Here is a 20,147-nt window from a genome sequence, read left to right as displayed (position 1 = left end):
CTGTTGCTCTTGGAGCTCGTCATCTCTCACCTCGATTCTCTTACCGTTCATTATCGGTATCCTCCTCATCTTCACACCCTTTTCTCTCTTTCTTCGTATTCTCATTCACTCGTTCATTCTTTTTTCTTTTTATAATTAACGCAGATGATTAAATTTTATGAAATAGAGGCCGGTAGTACCTTCTCTAATTCAAGAAATAGACATAATTGTTGCTGTTATTTTATTGGGCAAAACACTAAGATAAGTCAAGGAGAAGTAAATTTTACGCAAATCAGCCAAATAGAAAACTGATTCAAGAATCCACCATTGCACAAAATCATATAGTTCGAATCAGGATACATCGAACTAGGTTTGCATGTAATTCGAAACAAGCTGGTTCAAATTACCTTATCACGTGAACATAGCATAATTTGAATTAGATGGATTCGAATTACACATTGGTTAAATCGAGGCAAGCTAATTCGAATTAGCTTGTGAAACGAAACACTACATAATTCGAATTACTCTTTTTTGGCCACTAGTAGTAATTCGAATTACACTAGATTTGCCTATAAAAGGAGTTCGAATCCACCCCCATTCGAATCACTTTCCCACTCTTAGACCCTACCAAATCCCAGAGAAAACGACCCAGATTCGCTTCGACAAAGGCTCAAGCAGGATAGTTAGCTAATAGGGGACGATCCAGGTAGACTATATCGCTTGGATGAAGTAGCTCATATTGCCGGGGTCATCAACGACGAGGTTAGTAGTTAATTTTTTTTGCTAGTGATTTATTTTTGTGGTCCTGAATGTGGTTTTTGTTGGCGGTATTGCATGTGGTTAATTGAAGTGGTTTTATTTGTGGCCTTGTTGGTGGTTTATGTTAGTGATTTACGTTAGTGATTTTGCATGTGGTATTGTTAATGGTTTACGTTAGTGGTTTTGGATGTGATTTTTGTTAGTGGTTCTGGATGTGGTTTATGTTAATGGTTTTTGTCAGTGGTTTTTGTTAGTGGTATTGCATGCGGTTAATTTTAGTGGTTTTGTATGCGGTTTTGTTGATGGTTTATGTTAGCAGTTTATGTTAGCGGTTTATGTTGGTGGTCTTGGAAGTGGTTTATGTTAGCGGTTTATGCATGTGGTTTATTATATTACTTTTGTGTGTGGTTTTTGTTAGTGGTTTCCATACGTGGCTTATGTTGTTAGTTGTTTTTGTTAGTGGTTTTGAAAGTGGTTCTAATTATGTGGTTCATGTAATGCGCAGCCCTAGTGATGCATCTCGAGCATGTGGTGGCAGTAGGGCATGCGACTCGATGAGAGGTACGTTTCGTACTTGCAGATGGCCAGATTATACCATCTTACGAGACTGAACGATAGATGGTTCCGATTAGATGAGCCCTTTGTCAGTGCCTTCGTCGAGCGGTGGCGTCCGAAAACGCACACCTTCTACATGCCGTTCAGAGAGTGCGCGATTATACTTCAGGGCGTGGCGTACCAGTTGGGGTTGCCAGTGGATGGGCGTTATGTCAATGGTTGCCTGATAGATTTCCAGATATACATCCAAGGTGACCATCCGGCTTGGGTGTGGTTCCAGGAGTTGCTTGGTGTGTTACCTCCTGCGAACCAAATTCAGAAGTTCGCAGTGAACTGCACCTGGTTCCAGGAGACTTTTGGAGAGTACCCCGCGGGAGCTGATGAGGAGACAGTGAGGCGCTTTGCTCGTGCCTATATCATGATGTTATTGGGGACCCAGTTGTTTACTGACAAGTCCGGCAACCGTATTCACATTAGATGGCTACCCTACGTGGCAAGGCACTAGCATGGTTACAGTTGGGGGTCGGCGGCACTAGCATGGTTGTACCGGTTCATGTGTCGAGTGGCCAACAGACATGTGGTGAAATTAGCTAGCCTGTTACAGTTACTTCAGTCGTGAATCTTCTGGCGCTTTCCTGGATTTAGGCCTGCTAGTTATGATGAGTTCAGCTGGCCCTTGGCCTCGAGGTACCGTTCTTGGACTTTTCTATTTCGAGTTAAATTATTTAATTCCATGTCCGCTTATAATGTTATACTATTTTGTCACAATTTTAACACGCTATAACACCGATGTGATATGCAGGTGGTCAGGTCACAATCCTTCCGGTAGTGAGAAGGGACCTCGAGTGCAGATGTGGAGGCTCAGGATAGACATGTTACAAGCCAGTGATGTGAGTATACTAACCTCGTATGACTAATTAATTAAACTTTCTGACCTCGGATTGCGATTTGGGCTAACAATGTTGATATGTTTTTTCAATTTATCTGGATGTCATATAGCTCACCTGATGTCCTTCAGGTTGTGCATCCGGAGGTGTTGAAGCCTCGTCATACGACCTTATGACGGTCTGTGACAGCACTGATATATTTTGCCGTCATAGAGTGACATCAGATTGACAGGGTGTTACTGCAGTTCGGCGGAGTACAGCCCCACCCCAGCCCACTCTGAACATCGACTTCTTGATGTCCAAGGACGGGAGAGGAGGTGATCGTTGGTTCCCGTACAGCTTACAGTTCTGGCATATTCACTGGGAGAACCGTGTGGACCACGTTCTCCGGTTCGACATTGTCACAGACCCGGGACCCTCACATGCTTCTTGGACTGGTGGAGTCAACATGGAAAGAGATTCTTGTCACCAGAGATGTACCTGGGGATCCGAGAGCCGTTCCTATTCTTGTTGAGGTGATGCAGAGAGGTGCCGGGCGAGTTCCTGATATGGACCGTATGGACGACGTTCCGGATAGGCGTCGGGTTGAGAGGAGAGCTCGAGTGGGTACACGACGGAGCCAGCGTGAGTGGAGGTGGCTGGACTAGGCTATGGAGGAGGGTGACGCGGCGGGTAGGGGTAAAGGTGGACGACGAGGGCGTGGCAGTAGACGTAGAGCGCGTGGTGCGGGGCATGATCAAGGTGATCACAGTGACGATGATGACGGCGGTCATCAGCACGGTCCAGACGGGGGAGACGATGCAGGCCATGCTGGAGTAGGGGGTGTTAGTCCCCATCACGGCGGGCATGATGGAGAGTGGTACGGGTCCGGTATGGGAGATGGTTCTAGCCAGGGTGGCGGTGGACTTGGTTTAGGGCTGCTATGCGAGTACTTCGTGTGTGTCCCCGGTGACGACCAGACACTTCAGGATAGTACCCCATAGGTTAGCCCGGGGACGATGTATGCAGACTTCCTGGCCGGTGATGGTCTTGATGCGGATTTCGGAAGATCACACTTCCTAGACGAGATCAGTGCCATTATGCAGGAGGATGAGCTGGCACGTCGGCGGGGTCCGGTAACTGGGACACAGGCACCGTTAGATGTCGATCTGAACGAGCCTCCTACCGTAGCTGCTCCTGATTATTTTGCATTGGGTGGTACCCCTCCTTCCGCATATACTGCTGGGTCAAATTCAATTGCCGGTCCGTCTAAGGCACCCGTCCAAGGAGAGTCATTTCCTTCAGGGTCCACCTCACGACCTTTAGATGTACAGCCTAGGCCACCTGCACAGCCAGCACCAGATGACAACGAGGATGAGATGGAGGACGAGGAGCCGTTTATTCGGAGAGGCTATAGGACACGGGTTCCCCGTCGTTGCGGCACCGGTTCGCACCTATTTAGATGACTTGTGTATGATATATGCCTTTATTTTATGATTAGTGTTTTATCTTAGCCACCTTTATTTATGTCTTTCATGTATCTGTACGATTCGAGTTGTATTTTGGTTATGTATGTTTGCGTTCCATATTGCTTTATCGTGTTTCCATTAATATGTCATTGGGTGTACATTGTTTTTTTAAGTTATTTGGATATTTTGTTTATCATGTATCATTTAATTTGAAGAATGCGTTATTGCTTTATGTATTTATCGGAGACGTCATATGGCACGCCGAAAACAGAACACATTCATTAACTAATAACCAATTCAAAATACATCACATTAACATTAACAGTTTTTTTCAGTTAACAACTCCATGTAACAAAACCGAAATCATTGGACTCTAACAATAAAAGTGAAATGAACGTAGTAATAAAGCTAACAGTACAACTACTCATGTGGTCCTGTATGGCTTAGTCCTCCAAGCTGTGGATAACTCCGATGTGTGTGCCCGGGCTGCCGACATAGGCCACATCTCTTCGGCCTGTTCGGATCTGCCTCGTCCATAGTGGTTTGTATTCTAGTGGACCTGAGACGTCCCTCGCTCGCACGCCTCTTGTTCGAGTTTGGGAAGTGTGAATCTCATCCGATACACACTGAACACCGAGCTAAGACGATACACCTGGTGTACATACAGCTGCCAAGTAAGCCGTGAATAGGCACAGCACGCCAGGGCATGAGGACATGGGAAATGAAGTGCCTGAAAATATCCACAATCACATGTCTGACTTGCAAGTGAGACCCTGTAGCTATCCAGTGAGAACATACCAGTAGGAGTTGTCTCCGTGACGGTAAACTCCGAGTTATCTCTGTCATACAAAGTCACCGTAAAGCACCTCGTCTTCTTTAGATTTTTGCCTCGATACACTTCGCCATGTGTTGACTAAACTGTTGTCCGGTGCCCAGCTGGGCCTCAGCCTCTCTCCCCTTGCGGACAAATAGTTCGGACAACCTGCTGTAAGTTGCCTTGACCAGCGAGCACACCGGGAGATTTCTAACCCCCTTGAGGATTGAATTAACACACTCAGACATATTTGTCGTCAAGTTCCCAAATCTCTTACCCTCATCACGATGCTGTGTTCACAATGAATATTCAATCCGGTTCGTCCACTCACACATGGCAGGGTCTTCAGACCGCAGAATATCAAACCAGTGGTCGAAGTCCACCTCGGTCTTAGCATATGCTGCATTCACAAGTAGCCTCCTTGCGTCCTTGCCCTTGAAGGTTAGGTAAAAATTTGCTGCCACATGTCGAATGCAGAATGTGCGGTAGGTAGCTGGAGGTAGCCATCCTCCGTTCGGAGCCTCAAGGGCAGCCTTGATGCCGTTATGCCTGTCTGATATAACCAGTAGTCCCGGCTGCGGGGTCACATGCTGACGCAGGTGGGAGAAGAAGAAGGACCAGGACTCGGTATTCTCACCCTCAACCAGGGGGAATGCAACAAGCAGAATGTTGGAGTACCCGTCCTGTGCTATCGCGACTAGCAACATTCCGCCATACTTTCCATACAGATGGGTGCCATCAATACTAACCAACGGCTTGCAATGACGGAATGCCTCGATACATGGTGGAAACGTCCAGAACAGTCGGTGAAAATAAGCTTGCGACTCGTCCACCTGTCCCCCAACTCGAACTGGGTTCGTCCTAAGGACTGTAATCGTACCAGGCATCGTCAACTGAACTCCTAACACCCACCTAGGGAGCTCGTTATACAACTCATCCCAATCACCATAGATGTGGGCAACGGCTTTCTACTTTACCAGCCAGACCCTCCTGTACATCGGCCTAAACCTAAAGTGTGCGGCCGTGGCATTTAAGAGCACCTTGATGCATACGGATGCATCAGCTCGAACCATTGGCATGATGAATGCTGAGATCACATTATCATCAAAACTCCTGTGATCGCTGGAGATGGAGGTCGCTAGACACATATGTGGTCCGTTATACCTTTTGACCTCCCAAATGCCCTTACGCTGACGGAGGCTAAACCAAATCAACCATGTGCACCCATTCCCAAACTCAATACACTTTCCAACATACCGGCGATAGTCAGACTCCACCACCTTGTATTGTATCCTGCGTCGAATGCTGTAATTCTTCACACTTAACAGGCCTCATCCTTGTCCTGAAATTACTGACCAACCTGAAACTCTGTTAGACTTGCAGATCCTTCTGCATCTCTGGCGCCAAAACCAGCAGGCTTTCCAGGATCCCCCTCCTGCCTCATTGCATCCAAGTCCAAAGATGAAAAATGTAGAGGGTACTGCTGTGTGCCAGAGCTAGAACCACCTCCGACACCAGCAGGCTCACTCGGTCCAATATCATTGCCACTGTCATCAGCAATGATATCCGGCTCCACACTGTCGTCATCTCGATCATCCAACAATGCATCTCCAAGACCAGCCGGTAGAGCACACTGTAAAAGGGTCGGCACATAATTCCCTATTCCAACCTCGCCGCCTCCACTTCTGTTGAGATCCACTATAAATGAAGGGGAGGCAACAGGCTGGACCGGAGGTTTATACACAGGTACGGAGGAAGATGCACCAGCAGGTCTGGAGCTAGAATTGGCTAGCGTGGCCACAGTGGGGGTATTCTGGTTCGAACCCTCGAGTTGGATACCACGTCAACCAACTTCGCCAACAGTTCTGGTGTCTTCACTTCGAAAAATTGCCGGCGACAATAAAACAGGACTTGCAAGTCCTCATCACTATCGATTGTGAAACAATCATATTTCATGATTTCTTGGAGGACCGAGATTGGAATGCGATAGAAGAACTTCTTAACCTGTTTCACGCCTTCTAGACCAAGTTTCCGTAGAACAGAACTAACAAGGTCATCATAGCTCGTTGTAGGCCTCAAGAAAATACTGAGAGGATCCTTATCAGTGAACTTCACGCCGGATTGTGTTTTTCTCTTAATCGATCCTCTGTGGTGAACCAAGACTACAAAACTCTCCTCACTAGCCATTTTCCCACTCTAATGAGATCAATTCACATTCACACCATATATATACACGTCTGGTCCTTTATAATTCGAACCAGCTTAGTTCGAACTATACTTTGTGTAATTCGAATTAACCCATTTCAAATTACATGGAATTACGTCATTGGGAGTAGTTCGAATCAACCTGATTTGAATTACTGTTAGTGTAATTCGAATCAGGTGACTTCGAATTATGTTGGTTTGTGTGTCAGTGTATAATTCGAATCTACATGATTTGAATTTTATGTTAGTTGACTTCGAGCTTACCTGCTTCGAACTATATGTAAACGTGGTTTGATTGATTGATGAAGCAAATTTTTCTTTGGCTGATTTATGTAAAATATTAGTCAACTTGGCTTATTTATGTTTTTTGTCCTATTTTATTTGTAGCATTAACGGTATATATGTAGAAAAGGTGGATATAGTGCTGGGTTAGAAATAGAGTTAAAAAAAGATGAGATTCTTTTAAAAGAATTGTAATTACTATTTTTATTAGAAATAAATTTATCAAAATATTATAATGTTATAGACTATTTTAAAAACAAGGGAAAAAATAGGGATAGTTTTTATTTTAACCAAAAAACATATAGAACTAAAACAACACTTAACCTAAATTTATATTCACTTGGACTTTTTAAAAGTAACTCCTTTATAGATTTATGATATTAGCCATGAAAAGATGGGGGATTGAATCAAGGCACTTTTTTCAATTTTAAATGCGTTATAAAATTAGCAGGAGATTTTTTTGTTTTGTCTCTTATAATTACAGAAGTTTAAAAAAAGTGATACCAATATGTAGTCTAATTCAATTCTAAAATGTAATGAGGTTTACGTTCAGTCTCCACTATAATTATAATGGAATTTCACTATATCAATAGCCAATATTATAACATTAGTTTCAGGGTAAAAACCACAATTAAACCAAGGGATGAAAATAGTTACATGAATAAGTCAAACTGAAAATTTCTTCACGAATCAGCCAAAGCATGTTCTTATATAATTCGAACTAGTTTGGTTCGAACCACATTTGCACATAATTCAAACCTAATAGGTTCGAACTAGGAAGAGCATAATTTGAACTGGAATAGTTCGAATTACACTGAAAAAATACTCACCAAGTAATTCGAACTAAGCTGGTTCGAATTACTCACAATTCGTTCGAAACACTAATTTATGTTACTAGCATAGTTTTCGCATCATGTCTTAATTTAACTCGTACAGTTATTTATTCCTATATGCATTCAACATACATTTCATTTAAAACTCCGGAAATAAAATATATACATTAACTAAGATCCCATTCACAGTACATCGCACTAACGTCAACGAATTCTATCACTTACCAACTACAAGTAAGAAAACCGATAATAGTGGAATCTAAACGTGAAATTGAAATAACAAAAGTACCAAAGCTAGCAATACACCTAATCATGTCCCCGTGTGTGCTCTGCTCCTCCGAGCTGTGGGCAAATTCGACGTGTGTGGCCGGGCTGCCGACAAAGCCCACATCTCTTTGGCTGGTTTGGATCTGCCTCATCCATATTGGTGCGTATCCGAGTGGACCTCGGACGACTCTCTCTCGCACGTCTCTTATTCGGGTCTGGGATGACAGTCGGCCCGTCATATGGTAGCCAGAAACCCTCCGGAATGGGAGGTGTGAAACCCATCCGATACACACTGAAGACCGAACTAAGACGATACACCTGGTGGACGTAAGGCTCCCATGTAAGCCATGAGTAGGCACAGCATGTCAGTGCGTGGGGACATGGGAAATGAAGTGCCTGGAAGTATCCGCAGTCACATGTCTGAGATGCAAGCGAAACTCTGTAGCTACCCAGTGAGAAAGAACCAGTCGGAGTCGTCTCTGCGACGGTGAACTCAGAGTTATCCCTGTCCTACAAAGTCACCGTGAAGCACCTAGCCGTCTTCAAGTTGGCCTCTATACACTTCACCAAGTGCTAACTAAATTGTTGTTCGATTTCCAGCTGCGCCTCAGCCTCTCTCCCTTTGCGAACAAATAATTCGGCCAACCTTCCGTATGTTGCCTTCACTAGCGAGCACATAGGAATGTTTCTGACACCCTTGAGGATTGAGTTCACACACTCAGAGATATTCGTCATCATGTATCCGAATCTACACCCCTCATCACAAAGCTGTGTCCACAACGAATACTCAATCCGGTTTACCGAGTCACACATCGCCGGGTCTTCAGACCTCAGAATATCAAACCAATAATAGAACTCAACCTCGGTCTTAGTGTATGCTGCATTCACAAGTAGCCTCCTTGCGTCTTTGCCCTTGAAGGTTAGGGCAAAATTTGCCGCTACATGTCGAATGCAGAATGCCCGGTATGCAGACAGAGGTAACCATCTTCCGTCAGGAGCCTCAAGCGCGACCTTGATGCCGTTATGCCTGTCCGATATAACCAGCAGACCCGGCTGCAGTGTCACATGCTCACGCAGGTGGGAGAGAAAGAAGGACCATGACTCAGCATTCTCACCCTCGACTAATGCGAATGCCACAGAGAGTATGTTGGAGTTCCCGTCCTGTGCAATCGCGACAAGCAACATTCCACCATACTTGCCATAGAGATGGGTGCCGTCAATACTAACTAGGGGCTTGCAATGACAGAATGCTTCGATACACGGTGAAAATGTCCAGAATAGTCTGTGAAAAAAGGCTAGAGACTCGTCCAGCTGTCCACCGACATGAACAGGACTCATCCTTAGGACTGCAACAGTACCAGGCATCGTCAACTGGACTCCTAACACCTACCTTGGGAGCTCGTTGTACGACTCATTCCAGTCACCATAGATGAGGGCAACAGCCTTCTACTTGGCCAACCAGACCCTCATGTACGTTGGCCTAAACCTAAAATGTGCGGCGGTGGCATTTAGGAGAACCTTGATGCTGACGGATGCATCAGCCCTAATCATTGGCATAATGAATGCCGATATCACATGATAATCCAAACTCCTGTGGTCACTGGAGATGGAGGTGGCGAGACACGTATGCGGTCTGTTGTACCGTTTGACCTCCCAAAGGCCCTTGCGCTGTCGGAGACTCAGCCGAATCAACCATGTGCACCCATTCTCGAACTCAGAACACTTGCCCACATACCGTCAATAGTCAGACTCCACGACCTTGTACTATACCCCTCGACGGATGCTGTAAGTCTTCACACTTAACAGGGCCTCTTCTTTATCTTGAAATTGCTGACCAACCTGAAACTCTGTCAGACCTGCAGATCCTTCACCATCTCTAGCCCCAAATCCAGCTGGCTGCCCAGGAACCCCCTCCTGCCTCATGGCATCCAAGTCCAATGATAAAAAATGTGGAGAGTACTGTTGTATGCCAAAGCTAGAACCACTGTTCGCCCCAGCAGGCTCACTTGCTCCGACATCATCGCCACTGTCATCAGCAATCATATTCGGCTCGACATCATCGTCCTCTGGATCATCCAACATTCCATCTCCAACCCCAGCCAGTGCAGCACACTGTAAAGAGGTCCGCAGAAATTTTCCTGTTCCGACCTCGTCGCCTACACTGCCGTTGAGATCAACGGCGAACGAAGGGGAGGCGACAGGTTGGACGGCTTGCTCGTACGCAGGGACGAAGGAAGAAGCAACGGCAGGTCTGGAGCTAGAACCGGCTACCGTGGCTAAAGTGGTGGTATTCCGGTTCGAACCTCCCGAGCTGGATACCAAGTCAACCAACTTTGCCAACAGTTCTAGTGTCCTCACCTCTGGAAACTGTTGGCGACAATGAAACATGACCTGCAAGTCCTCATCACTGCCGATCGTGAAAGAATCATACTTTACGGTTTGCTGGAGCACCATGATTGGAATGCAATAGAAAAATTTCTTAACCCGTTTCACACCTTCTAGACTAAGTTTCAGCAATACAGAGCTAACAAGGTCCTCATACGTCATCGTAGGCCTGACGATAATACAGAAAAGATCTTTATCAGTGAACTTCACACCGGAACGAGTTTTCCTCTTAATGGATCCTCTGTGGTGAACCAACACTACGAAACTCTCTTCACTAGCCATCTTACCCCTCTAATGAGAGCAACTCACGTTCACACCATATATATACAGCTATGGTCCTCAGTAATTTGAACTAGGGCTCAGTAATTCGAACCACCCTGGTTCGAAATATAGTTTATGTAATTCGAACCTACTTGGTTCGAATTACGTTAAATTACCTGCATGGAGGTAATTCGAACCTAGCTGGTTCGAATTACTTGTGAAGTGTAATTTGAACACCTTTAGTTCGAATTATAAACTTAGAGTTCGAACCAAATTGGTTCGAATTATGTACAAAATTAAATCGAACCAACCTAGTTCGAAGTATATATAAATGCCCTTTGGTTGATTGATGAAACGATTTTCTTATTGGCTGATTCACGTAAAATAGAGCTTCCCTATGCTTATTTCTGTTTTTTACCTTTAATTTCAAGACCAAAATAAAGACAAACGAACCAACTGATTCTACGCCAAGATAAAGGAAGCTACAATTTCGAGATTCACAAATGTCAAGATAAAATATCAAGAACAAATCAAAACAAAAAACAAAGACAAACTAAGGGCGAGACCATTATGACTTTTTTTCTTGATCCATTTTTTTATTTATTGGCTTTTTCTCAAAATAATCTCTCACAAAAACATAAATCTTTTTCTCATAACAAAGAATACTCTAAAAATTATAAATGAATCATCAAATCAAAATCCAATAAAAAAGAATAATGACGCTTAAAGTGCAGGTTATCTCTCTTAATTTTCTTCTTGCCTCTTCTTATAAGAAATCAACGACTCATTATTCTTGTTGTCTATCTCATTATTCTTATTGTCTGCTACTATCCAAATCAATTCTCATAATTGCCATAATTATTTTCAGTTTTAACAGTATTACAATCTCTTTTAAATTTACATCAAATCTTGCTCTTGATAAATTTGAGCATTTTAACATGAATAACGTTTTGTGAAAAACTCATACTCTATTTTTGCCTCGCCAAAATATTTTCTTTTGGCTTCACCAAAAGTGGTCTATATGTTAGTATTATATCTTTTTAGTCCTAATTTGTACAATAAACTAATATAACATCCATTAAAAATATAAATTCTAAATACTTAGAACTCGTTGGCTAATTTTAACGTGCAAATATATTTTCATAAATTCATGCTTTTGGTAAGGATGTTCGCAATACAATTTAGATTGGTTTTAAGTTAAAAGTTCATCTGATCCGAATAATAATTTTATTTGCGATACAGTTTGGATTGGATGATTTTCTCTAGACAATCTAATCAATTTTGACCCAATTTCAAACATCTTAAATTTTATTGAATTTGCGATTTTGTAAATTAAAAGGAAACTTAACTATACATAACAAGTTTCAATATCAAATCTTAAATAATTAGCAATGACATAACAAATTGTAATAGTATCTTAAAAATTCAATAATAACATAATAATAGAAATAAAATTATTAGTTGGTTAAAACAAATAAATAAATCTCATTTTAAATAAATGTGCACTAAATAATAAGAATAATAATATACAAGTAAGATAAAAAAATAAATAACAAATTAAATATATCATAAGTAAAATTTAAATAAGATAATAAAATAATAATATTATATCATATTATGCAGTTTGAATTGGATTGGATCGTATTTGAAAAAGTAAATTTGAAATTTAATCCAATCCATGCGGTCTTCTAAAAATAGTATCCAATCACATCCAAATTCGTGCGGTCTTAATTAATTTTTGGTTTAGATTGGATTGGATAAACGGTTTAATTTAGATCGATTTTTAGTTCAAACAGGATTGATCGGTTTGACAAAAGAACTAGTAAATCATTAGGCGATTCAGTTTGGTTTGGCCTTTGGTTTAGAATTGTAATGGAAATCAACCATGGTTAAACCTGTTAAAAATCAATCAATTCGTATTAAACCGGTTGCATGCTGGTTTGATCACCACATATCTACTGCAAAATACAAACCCGCAAAATTGAAATTACTTTTATTTTTGGATAAATCACCAAAAATGCACCCGAATAATTTTGTCACTGATAAAAATGCGCTCAAATTTTGTTATCAATAAAAATGACTTAAAATAATTTAAAAACGTGACAAAAATGTCCAACATTAAATATGTATTATCAAAAAATGCTTTAGGGATTGAATTTTAATGCGATTTTTTGCAAGCATTATTAGAAAAATGAGATCTTTTTCTTTAAAATTTGGTGATTTTTCGCTAAGCGTATATTTTTTTTTTATTTTTTGTCAACAACCAATAATACTTTTGAAAAATAAAAAACATATATACTTAGTGAAAAATCACTAAATTTTAAGAATAATACCTTATGTTTTTAATTATGTTTGTAAAAAATTACATAAAAATTCATTCTCTAAATCATTTTTTGAAAAATACATATTTAATGTTGGATATTTTTGTCACGTTTTTAAATTATTTGAGAGCATTTTTTTCGATAGAAAAATTTGGATGCATTTTCCTCAACAGTAAAATTATTTGAATGTATTTTTAATAATTTATTCCCTTTTTTTTCTTTGAAGCAAATTAATCAACTTAAAAGCTGAAAATCGGACCGAATTGGTCGGTTTAACTGGTCTAACCGTGAACCGAACACTAATACGATTCGGTCCATTGTCAAAAACTTCTCAATTAAAAATCGTTTTTGAACTATTGAACCGGTCAAGAATTGGTCAATCAAACCGAACCAAAACCCGGTCGGTTCTAATGAAACGTCGCCGTTTTAAGTTTATGTGCCTAGAGATAAAAAATATCCTCCTCCTCTAGTCCTCCTCGAGCCATTTCTGATTCCCCTATTCCTCATACTCTCTCCTCTTTCAACACTCAAACCTAGGTTACAGCCTCCACTACCGTCGCAATGAGAGACTCAGCGCCGCCATCGTCCATTGGGCTCAGGGGCCACCGCCGCAGGGAGTGAGAAACTGCCGTCGTTCGCTGCGTTGTCGTCATGCTCCAAATCTCCCCTTGTTTACTCTCACGGTCTCACCAATCGCAGCTTCTTTCTCGAGCTCGGTGTCCGTCGTTGTCTTCTTCTGCTCAGCCCTGCTTTCAATGGCTACCCGTGGTGGTTCCGTAGACTGTGGTAACTAAGAAGATTATAGCTGCTATAGAAATTATTAGAAGCACCAAAACCCCAACAACTAATGCTATATTGCTACTACAGGAATAGCTACATTATTTTTTTTCTTCTCGATTATTTCGATGTGTTGGTTGCATGATGATGCAGTATTACATAGGTACGGATTTTGTCCCACAATAGTATTTTCAAATTAAAATAAAATTATTAAATTAAATCAAGAATTAAGAATATCTTTGATTACTAGTTATTAGAAACTTTAGACTTTAGATTTTGGACTATTTGCTATTAACTAAGCATGCATGCCTGAATGATAGTGAACCTTTAATTTCTTTTATCTATCAAGAAGTTTACAGGCAACTAAACCAGTAAAATTATTATTCTCCAAGTTTCTACTAAAATAAAAGTAGCTATGACACCCTTTTCTTTTTTATAACTAATTAAACTGTACTTATCATCTAAACAGGGGATTAACTTATAAAAATTTTAGTGATTATAACTGTATTAGAAAAATAAGGTATAGATCCACTTAAACTATTATTTGATTAATCATTATTATGTCAATTTGAAAGTAATTGTGTGCAAAGTTTGAATGTTGTTAATTTTACATTGCAAAATTTGAATTTATGATTTTAATTTATTGATTATTGATTTTAAATGTATTGTAATTATTGATTAGTGATGTGGTGTTGCTAAGTTGTTGTGTTTGTTTTGTTATTTTGTAATTTAATTTTTACTTAGATTGTGACTGTTTTATTGCTAAGTTGTTGAATTTGAATTTTATTGTATTTGTTTTACTGTTTTGTTATTAGTGATTATTGATTACTGTTTTATTATGTCAATAATTTGCTGATTATTGATTTTGAATGTATTGTTTTACTTAAATTTTGTCCTACAATAGCATTTTTAGATTAAATTAAAAATGTATAATTTTTCTAGCCAGAAATAGGAAAATACAATTTCAAGTTTTTAGCAAAAAAAAAAAAAAGACAAAAAATAAAATTGAAGCCTTTCTTTTAATTGTTGTATGTTTATTTTTTATTGTTTGTTCTGAAGTTTGGTTACAACTTAAGGAGGCTATCATTGCTGACTTGCTGTCGATCATAAATGAAGAAAGAGAAGCATTTTAGAGAAACTTTTTAATAGCATTCAGTTATTTGTCATCAAAATTGGAAACTTTGCATTAGAGAATGATTCTTTAGAGTGTTTTATTTATAATTATGTTTTAGAATGTTTATTTATAATTTATTTATTATTTTATTATAAAACAATTTTTTTATTAGACCACAATTAAACCAATAAGTTAATAAATTAACAATTAAAGCGGTTCAACAATCATTCCAATTTTCAGAACCTTGTTAGAAGGTAAAAGGGTCAAGGCCCAATGTTAGTCTTGCGTGCAATCATGGAATAGGCCCCGTGAAGGCATAAATTTCTTCTTGAAAAAGCTCAACTATGGTGCAGTTAAATAATTACCTCAATCTTTATAGACTCAAAAGTTCTATTTTTTTTTACTTGAATAATAACACTAAATATATACTTTTTTTCAACTTAAAATTTAATTTATAGGGTTTAACCGTTATTAGTGTAATAAAAATTGAACCTGCCAATTACTATAAAAAAAATTAATGCATTAAAAAAAACTTAAATTTATAAACTATGTAAATTCTATGAAAAATTATATTTATTCATATGCAATAATCTTATGTATAAATGAAAGGGTGTCTGTGTCACTTACCTTTCGTATCATGGGTTAATAGTTAAATTTGTTTTTAAAAGATTATTTATTCTTTAAATTAATCCTCAAATATTTTTTTAGTCATATTAATCCTTGAAATATAAAACGTAAGTCAAATTGATCCTTTCGTTAGTTAGATGATGATGTAATATATTAATACCACGTGTTATAAGATTATTGGTTGACATATCAGGTTAGTGACATATATCACACCTCGTATCACTTGATATGTAAAAAGTTATTTATAATCAAAATAGTCTCTGAAAATCTAAAGATAAATAATTTTTATCATTAAAATTTTAAAAATTAATTAAATTAGTCTTTATATAAATTTTTTTATTTTTTATAATATTAAATTTAAAATATTTTTTAATAATCCTAATTTTAATATTATTTTTTAGATCTTAATAAATAATTTTTTTATATAAAATAATAAAAATAATTAAATTATTATAAAACTATTTTGTCATTTGAGATCGAAATTAACTATTAATTCTTTGTATTATGTATATGTTACATGACCAAATAAAATAAAAAATAAAAAAATAAAAAAGGACTTGACTAGTACAACCGAGAGATAAAGCAACAATGATTATGAAATTTGAAAATGATAATATCATGAGTTATGTCACTTTTACTACTGTTTGATGTCATGATTTTAACTAATTATTTGCTGGCATAAGCTAAGCCACATCTAAAGCAACTTGCTGCCTATTGCGTGCCCACTAAGGGTGGTAAAGTGGATCGGTCCGCCCCACTCCGTCTAGACCCGCCTCATAAACGGGGTGGGTCGACCTGTCCCACCAACTAAAATGGATTCAAAATGCTAGCATGTTCTGTTTTATGGCGGATTGGCGGGTTGACGGGCTAACCCGCTTAACTCTTTTTTTTTTTGAGAAAAAAATTCATTAAAATTAACCAAAAAATAATAATTGAAGAATAAAAACAAAAAAAAAGTGTTTAAAAATTCTATAATTATTAATTTTATAATAGTAACCACTCTTTTATTTAATAAAAAAAAAGAAAAATAAAAAGCTTCGGCCCGGCGGACCGGCCCGCCCCGCCCCGCCAAAACCCGCCAATTTGGCGGTGCGGGTTTGGCAAGTTTTTTTTAATTTGGCGAGCTCAAAATCCTAGCCCGACCCGCCTTTTTTAGCGGGTTTAGCGGATCGGCCCGGCGGGCTCGACCCGTTTTGCCACCCCTAGTGCCCACTAAGAGCACTGGCAGACCTATCTTAAACCCAAGGTTCTGAAAATCGGACCGGACCGGCCGGTCGAACCGGTTCAATCCTTTATAATCGTTCGAAAGAAAATCGGTGGAAAACCGGTGAATTGGCCGAAAACCGGTCGATTGGGCCGGATCTAAAACGACACCGTTTTTAAACTTGTAAAAAAAAAAAAGAAATGGATCCACCGATCCAGTGATCCCTCGTGACCCAACCCCCTCTTCCCCCAATCATTCATTCATCCATGTTCTGGAGAACTCTGAATGAAAGAAACCCTAGCCGCGTTGCCCTCCGCCTAACTCAGTTCCTCAACGTCGTCATCTAACCCAGCTCCTCTTCGGCTCTTCATCTTCACTGGCTTCTCGGCACGGACCCAGGTTAGTGGCTTCTCTTCTTCATTTTCACTTTGGTCGTCTTCTTCAATTTTTGCTCCATTTCTGATTTTTCTTCAAGTCTGCTTCAATTTTTGTTCAACTCTGCTTCAATTTTTGTTCAACGCTGCTTCGGTCTTAGTTCAAGTCTTCTTCAATTTGTTGAAGTTTTGATGGTCCTTAAAGTTTGGTTCTGAATGTTTTGTTACTCTGTTTTCTAATTGCTGTGAATGTTTGAAATTTTGTTACTCTGAAAGTTTGGTTTTGGATCTGTTACTCTGATGGTTTGAAGTTTGCTATGAATGTTTGAAGTTTTGTTACTCTGATGGTTCTTTTAATTTTTCTCTGGTTACTGATGGCTTTGTTTAGTTTCTGAATGCTCAGTTCTTCTTCTTACTTTTAATTTCTGAATTTTTTGTTCAAATAATGTTGCTAATGTTCTTCTTCTTCTTCCTTGCTAATGCTCTGTTTAATTTAGTGTCATCACTGTTGAGTCTATTTCAGTGTTTTGAATGTCTGATACTCTAATTTGTGATTTCTGAATCTGAAATTAATTAAATCATTGATTTTGTGTTGTTGAAATTGTTGATTAAAATGAATTTGTTATGCTGTTGTTGCCATTTTTTAACTTTTAAGTATGATGTTTCTTAATTTTTGTTGAAATAGTTGTTGATTTCAGGGTTTATAGTGATTATTTGTTGGTGGTATTTAACTTTTGTTGCTGCTTATTTTTCTTTCTTCTTTTGTTTCTTACTGATTTTCTGTATTGCATTTATGTTTGACATTGTTATTGCTTTAGCTGTTGAGCTTGTATCTTGATAATGTGCTTCTGTTGCTTTAACTCTTTCTAATGCTAACTTATAACAAAGTTTTCTTCTGGCAGATTTATCTTAGACACTTTGAGTTGCATTGCGGAACACATCCATGCACAAAGATACTGGAGGTATTACAAGCAACCTGCTTGGAGGTTTATCCAGCTGTCTTAGGAGATGCATATTCGGTATATTATCTATGGGTCCTGTGCCACATCATATTGCTTTTATCATGGATGGGAATCGAAGGTTTGCAAAGAAGAGTAACTTGGCTGAAGGGATTGGTCATAAGGCTAGATTTTCATCTCTCATTTTCATGCTTAGGTATTGTTATGAATTAGGAGTGAAGTATGTAACTGTCTATGCATTCAGCATGGATAACTTCAAAAAAAAGCCCAAAGAGGTGCAATCCTTGATGGAATTGATGCGAGAAAAGATTGAGGAGTTGCTTTAGATGAAAGCACTATCAATGAATACGGTGTTAAACTACATTTTATTGGAAACTTGCCGTTATTGGCTGAACCTGTGAGGATTTCAATGGAAAAGGCAATGAAGGTCACTGCCCACAACAAACAGAGAGTATTGTTAGTTTGTGTAGCCTTAACTACCTCATTTTTTGGTGCCATTCCTTTTATACTATTTAACTTGAGTTTGTATATTAATAAGATTATATGAATTTGATTGATGACATTTAATGTAGTTTTTTAAATTTGAAAATTATTTTAATATTTATATTATACTATAATTATATTTTAGGATGTTTATTTATAATTTATTTATTATTTTATTTTAAAATAATTTTTTCGGTTGAACCATCAGTTAGACCGGTTGGACCAATGAATTAGTAGTTAGAACGATTTGATGACCGATCCGGTTTTTCGAACCTTGGGCACTAGTAAAGTATGAATATATATTTGGGAAAAAGACAGGCGTGTACCTGACTTTTTAAATTTTTGACAAATACATTTCTGACAAAATTTAAATACAAAAAAATTTCTGACTTTACCAAACGGAAGACAATTTAGTTCTTCCGTCTATTTGCCTCTCATACACCAAATGAAACTGGCTGACGTGGCTGAAACGGTGTCCAGGTGTTTGTTACGGTGCCACGCTGAAAGCGGAATAAAGTTCGAAGTACAAATAAGTCATTGACGTCATTTTTCAAATAAAGTTCGAAGGGTAAATAAGTTCTTGAGAATTTAGTTTATTATGCTTCTATATGTATCAATAGTGGTGGAGTTTAGTTCAGACAAAGGGGGCCATGGCCTCCCCAAACTTTTTATAAAAAAATTAGTAATACTTTTTTTAAAAGATAAAAAATAGTTTAATTGGTTTACATACTTTACTATGACTTAAAGTACCCAGTAAATTCAATAAGCAACACTCTCTCTACCTTTAAGTTCAAATATAAAAAATTAGATATTTTTATTTATTTAATTTAATATTATTTTATATTTTACTATTTATTTAATTTAATTTTTTATATGATAAAAAATAATAGAATATTCAATAAGTATTAATATTATTGTATTTGTATAAATTGATAAAAAAATTCAATAAATATTATAAATTTTAATATTTGTCCTTCTAACTTCTTCTTTACATATTCTACAGGATATATATTCAAATTTTTATATAAAATAATAATAAAAAATCAAAGAATTGATGCATTTTTTAAGAGGAAGGCTAATATTTAAGAAGAAAAATTGATACATTTTTTAAGAAGAAGGCTAATATTTAAAAAGGAGAACATATAACTTTTACAATATCAACACTTGTAGATAGTTCTTCTACTTTAATGAATCACGAAGAAAGTGAGATACAACCTTCAAAAGTTCAAAAGTTACATATGATGAGTTTGACCTTAATTTTTTGGAACGAGACCTTGAAAACGGCTTTAAATTTGACAATATCATCCAAATCAGAGAGATGAAATTAGACGAGTTTATCTTAAATGGGGTTCATATCAATAGCTTTTTGACAATTATTTTCTATCATGACCCTCCAAAAAATTTGTTTCAAGTTCCGCTACTGTGTATCATATATTACTATCAAATTGAAATATACCTATATTATATATCATATATTACTAGCTAATTTAATAATCAAATGTGTAACATGTCACTTTTATTAAAATTGAGAGAAATATTTTTTTTCAAAATTAATAAACTCCTTTCCTAAATTCTCTCATCTACCTCTCTCCATTTTTCTATTTCTCTCTACT

At 38.1% G+C, this 20,147-nt stretch overlaps 3 protein-coding genes and 1 pseudogene across 3 annotated transcripts; 2 read left to right on the top strand and 2 right to left on the bottom strand.

Moving 5' to 3' along the window:
• The first annotated feature begins 2,830 nt into the window (after window positions 1-2,830).
• On the top strand, window positions 2,831-3,163 carry LOC107458013 (glycine-rich protein DOT1-like). The gene has a single exon (XM_016076209.1). It carries the CDS (start codon window positions 2,831-2,833, stop codon window positions 3,161-3,163), a length of 333 nt encoding a protein of 110 aa, XP_015931695.1.
• Window positions 3,164-8,602: 5,439 nt separating this feature from the next.
• On the bottom strand, window positions 8,603-9,394 carry LOC107458014 (uncharacterized). Its single transcript, XM_016076210.1, has one exon. It carries the CDS (start codon window positions 9,392-9,394, stop codon window positions 8,603-8,605), a length of 792 nt encoding a protein of 263 aa, XP_015931696.1.
• An 81-nt stretch (window positions 9,395-9,475) lies between these two features.
• On the bottom strand, window positions 9,476-10,696 carry LOC107458015 (uncharacterized). Its single transcript, XM_016076211.1, has 2 exons — window positions 9,800-10,696; window positions 9,476-9,697 (listed from the first exon to the last, which is right to left on the bottom strand). The coding sequence occupies exons 1-2, from the start codon at window positions 10,694-10,696 to the stop codon at window positions 9,476-9,478; spliced, it is 1,119 nt and encodes a 372-aa protein (XP_015931697.1).
• Window positions 10,697-16,993: 6,297 nt separating this feature from the next.
• On the top strand, window positions 16,994-18,606 carry LOC107458075 (dehydrodolichyl diphosphate synthase CPT3-like; annotated as a pseudogene).
• Window positions 18,607-20,147: the final 1,541 nt, after the last annotated feature.

This window comes from Arachis duranensis, chromosome 7 (assembly GCF_000817695.3).
Source record: "Arachis duranensis cultivar V14167 chromosome 7, aradu.V14167.gnm2.J7QH, whole genome shotgun sequence".
NCBI classification, from domain to species: Eukaryota; Viridiplantae; Streptophyta; class Magnoliopsida; order Fabales; family Fabaceae; genus Arachis; species Arachis duranensis.
Note: the sequence above shows the minus strand (reverse complement) of the source record. Positions and strands in the feature narration are given on the sequence as shown.

Bases quoted from the DNA above. Each gene is read 5' to 3' on its own strand.
- LOC107458013 (XM_016076209.1), top strand. From the start codon at position 2,831: ATGGAGGAGGGTGACGCGGCGGGTAGGGGTAAAGGTGGACGACGAGGG.
- LOC107458014 (XM_016076210.1), bottom strand. From the start codon at position 9,394: ATGCCTGGTACTGTTGCAGTCCTAAGGATGAGTCCTGTTCATGTCGGT.
- LOC107458015 (XM_016076211.1), bottom strand. From the start codon at position 10,696: ATGGCTAGTGAAGAGAGTTTCGTAGTGTTGGTTCACCACAGAGGATCC. The intron at 9,698-9,799 runs GTATAGTACAAG...AGTCTCCGACAG, and splicing joins CTTACAGCATCCGTCGAGGG to CGCAAGGGCCTTTGGGAGGT.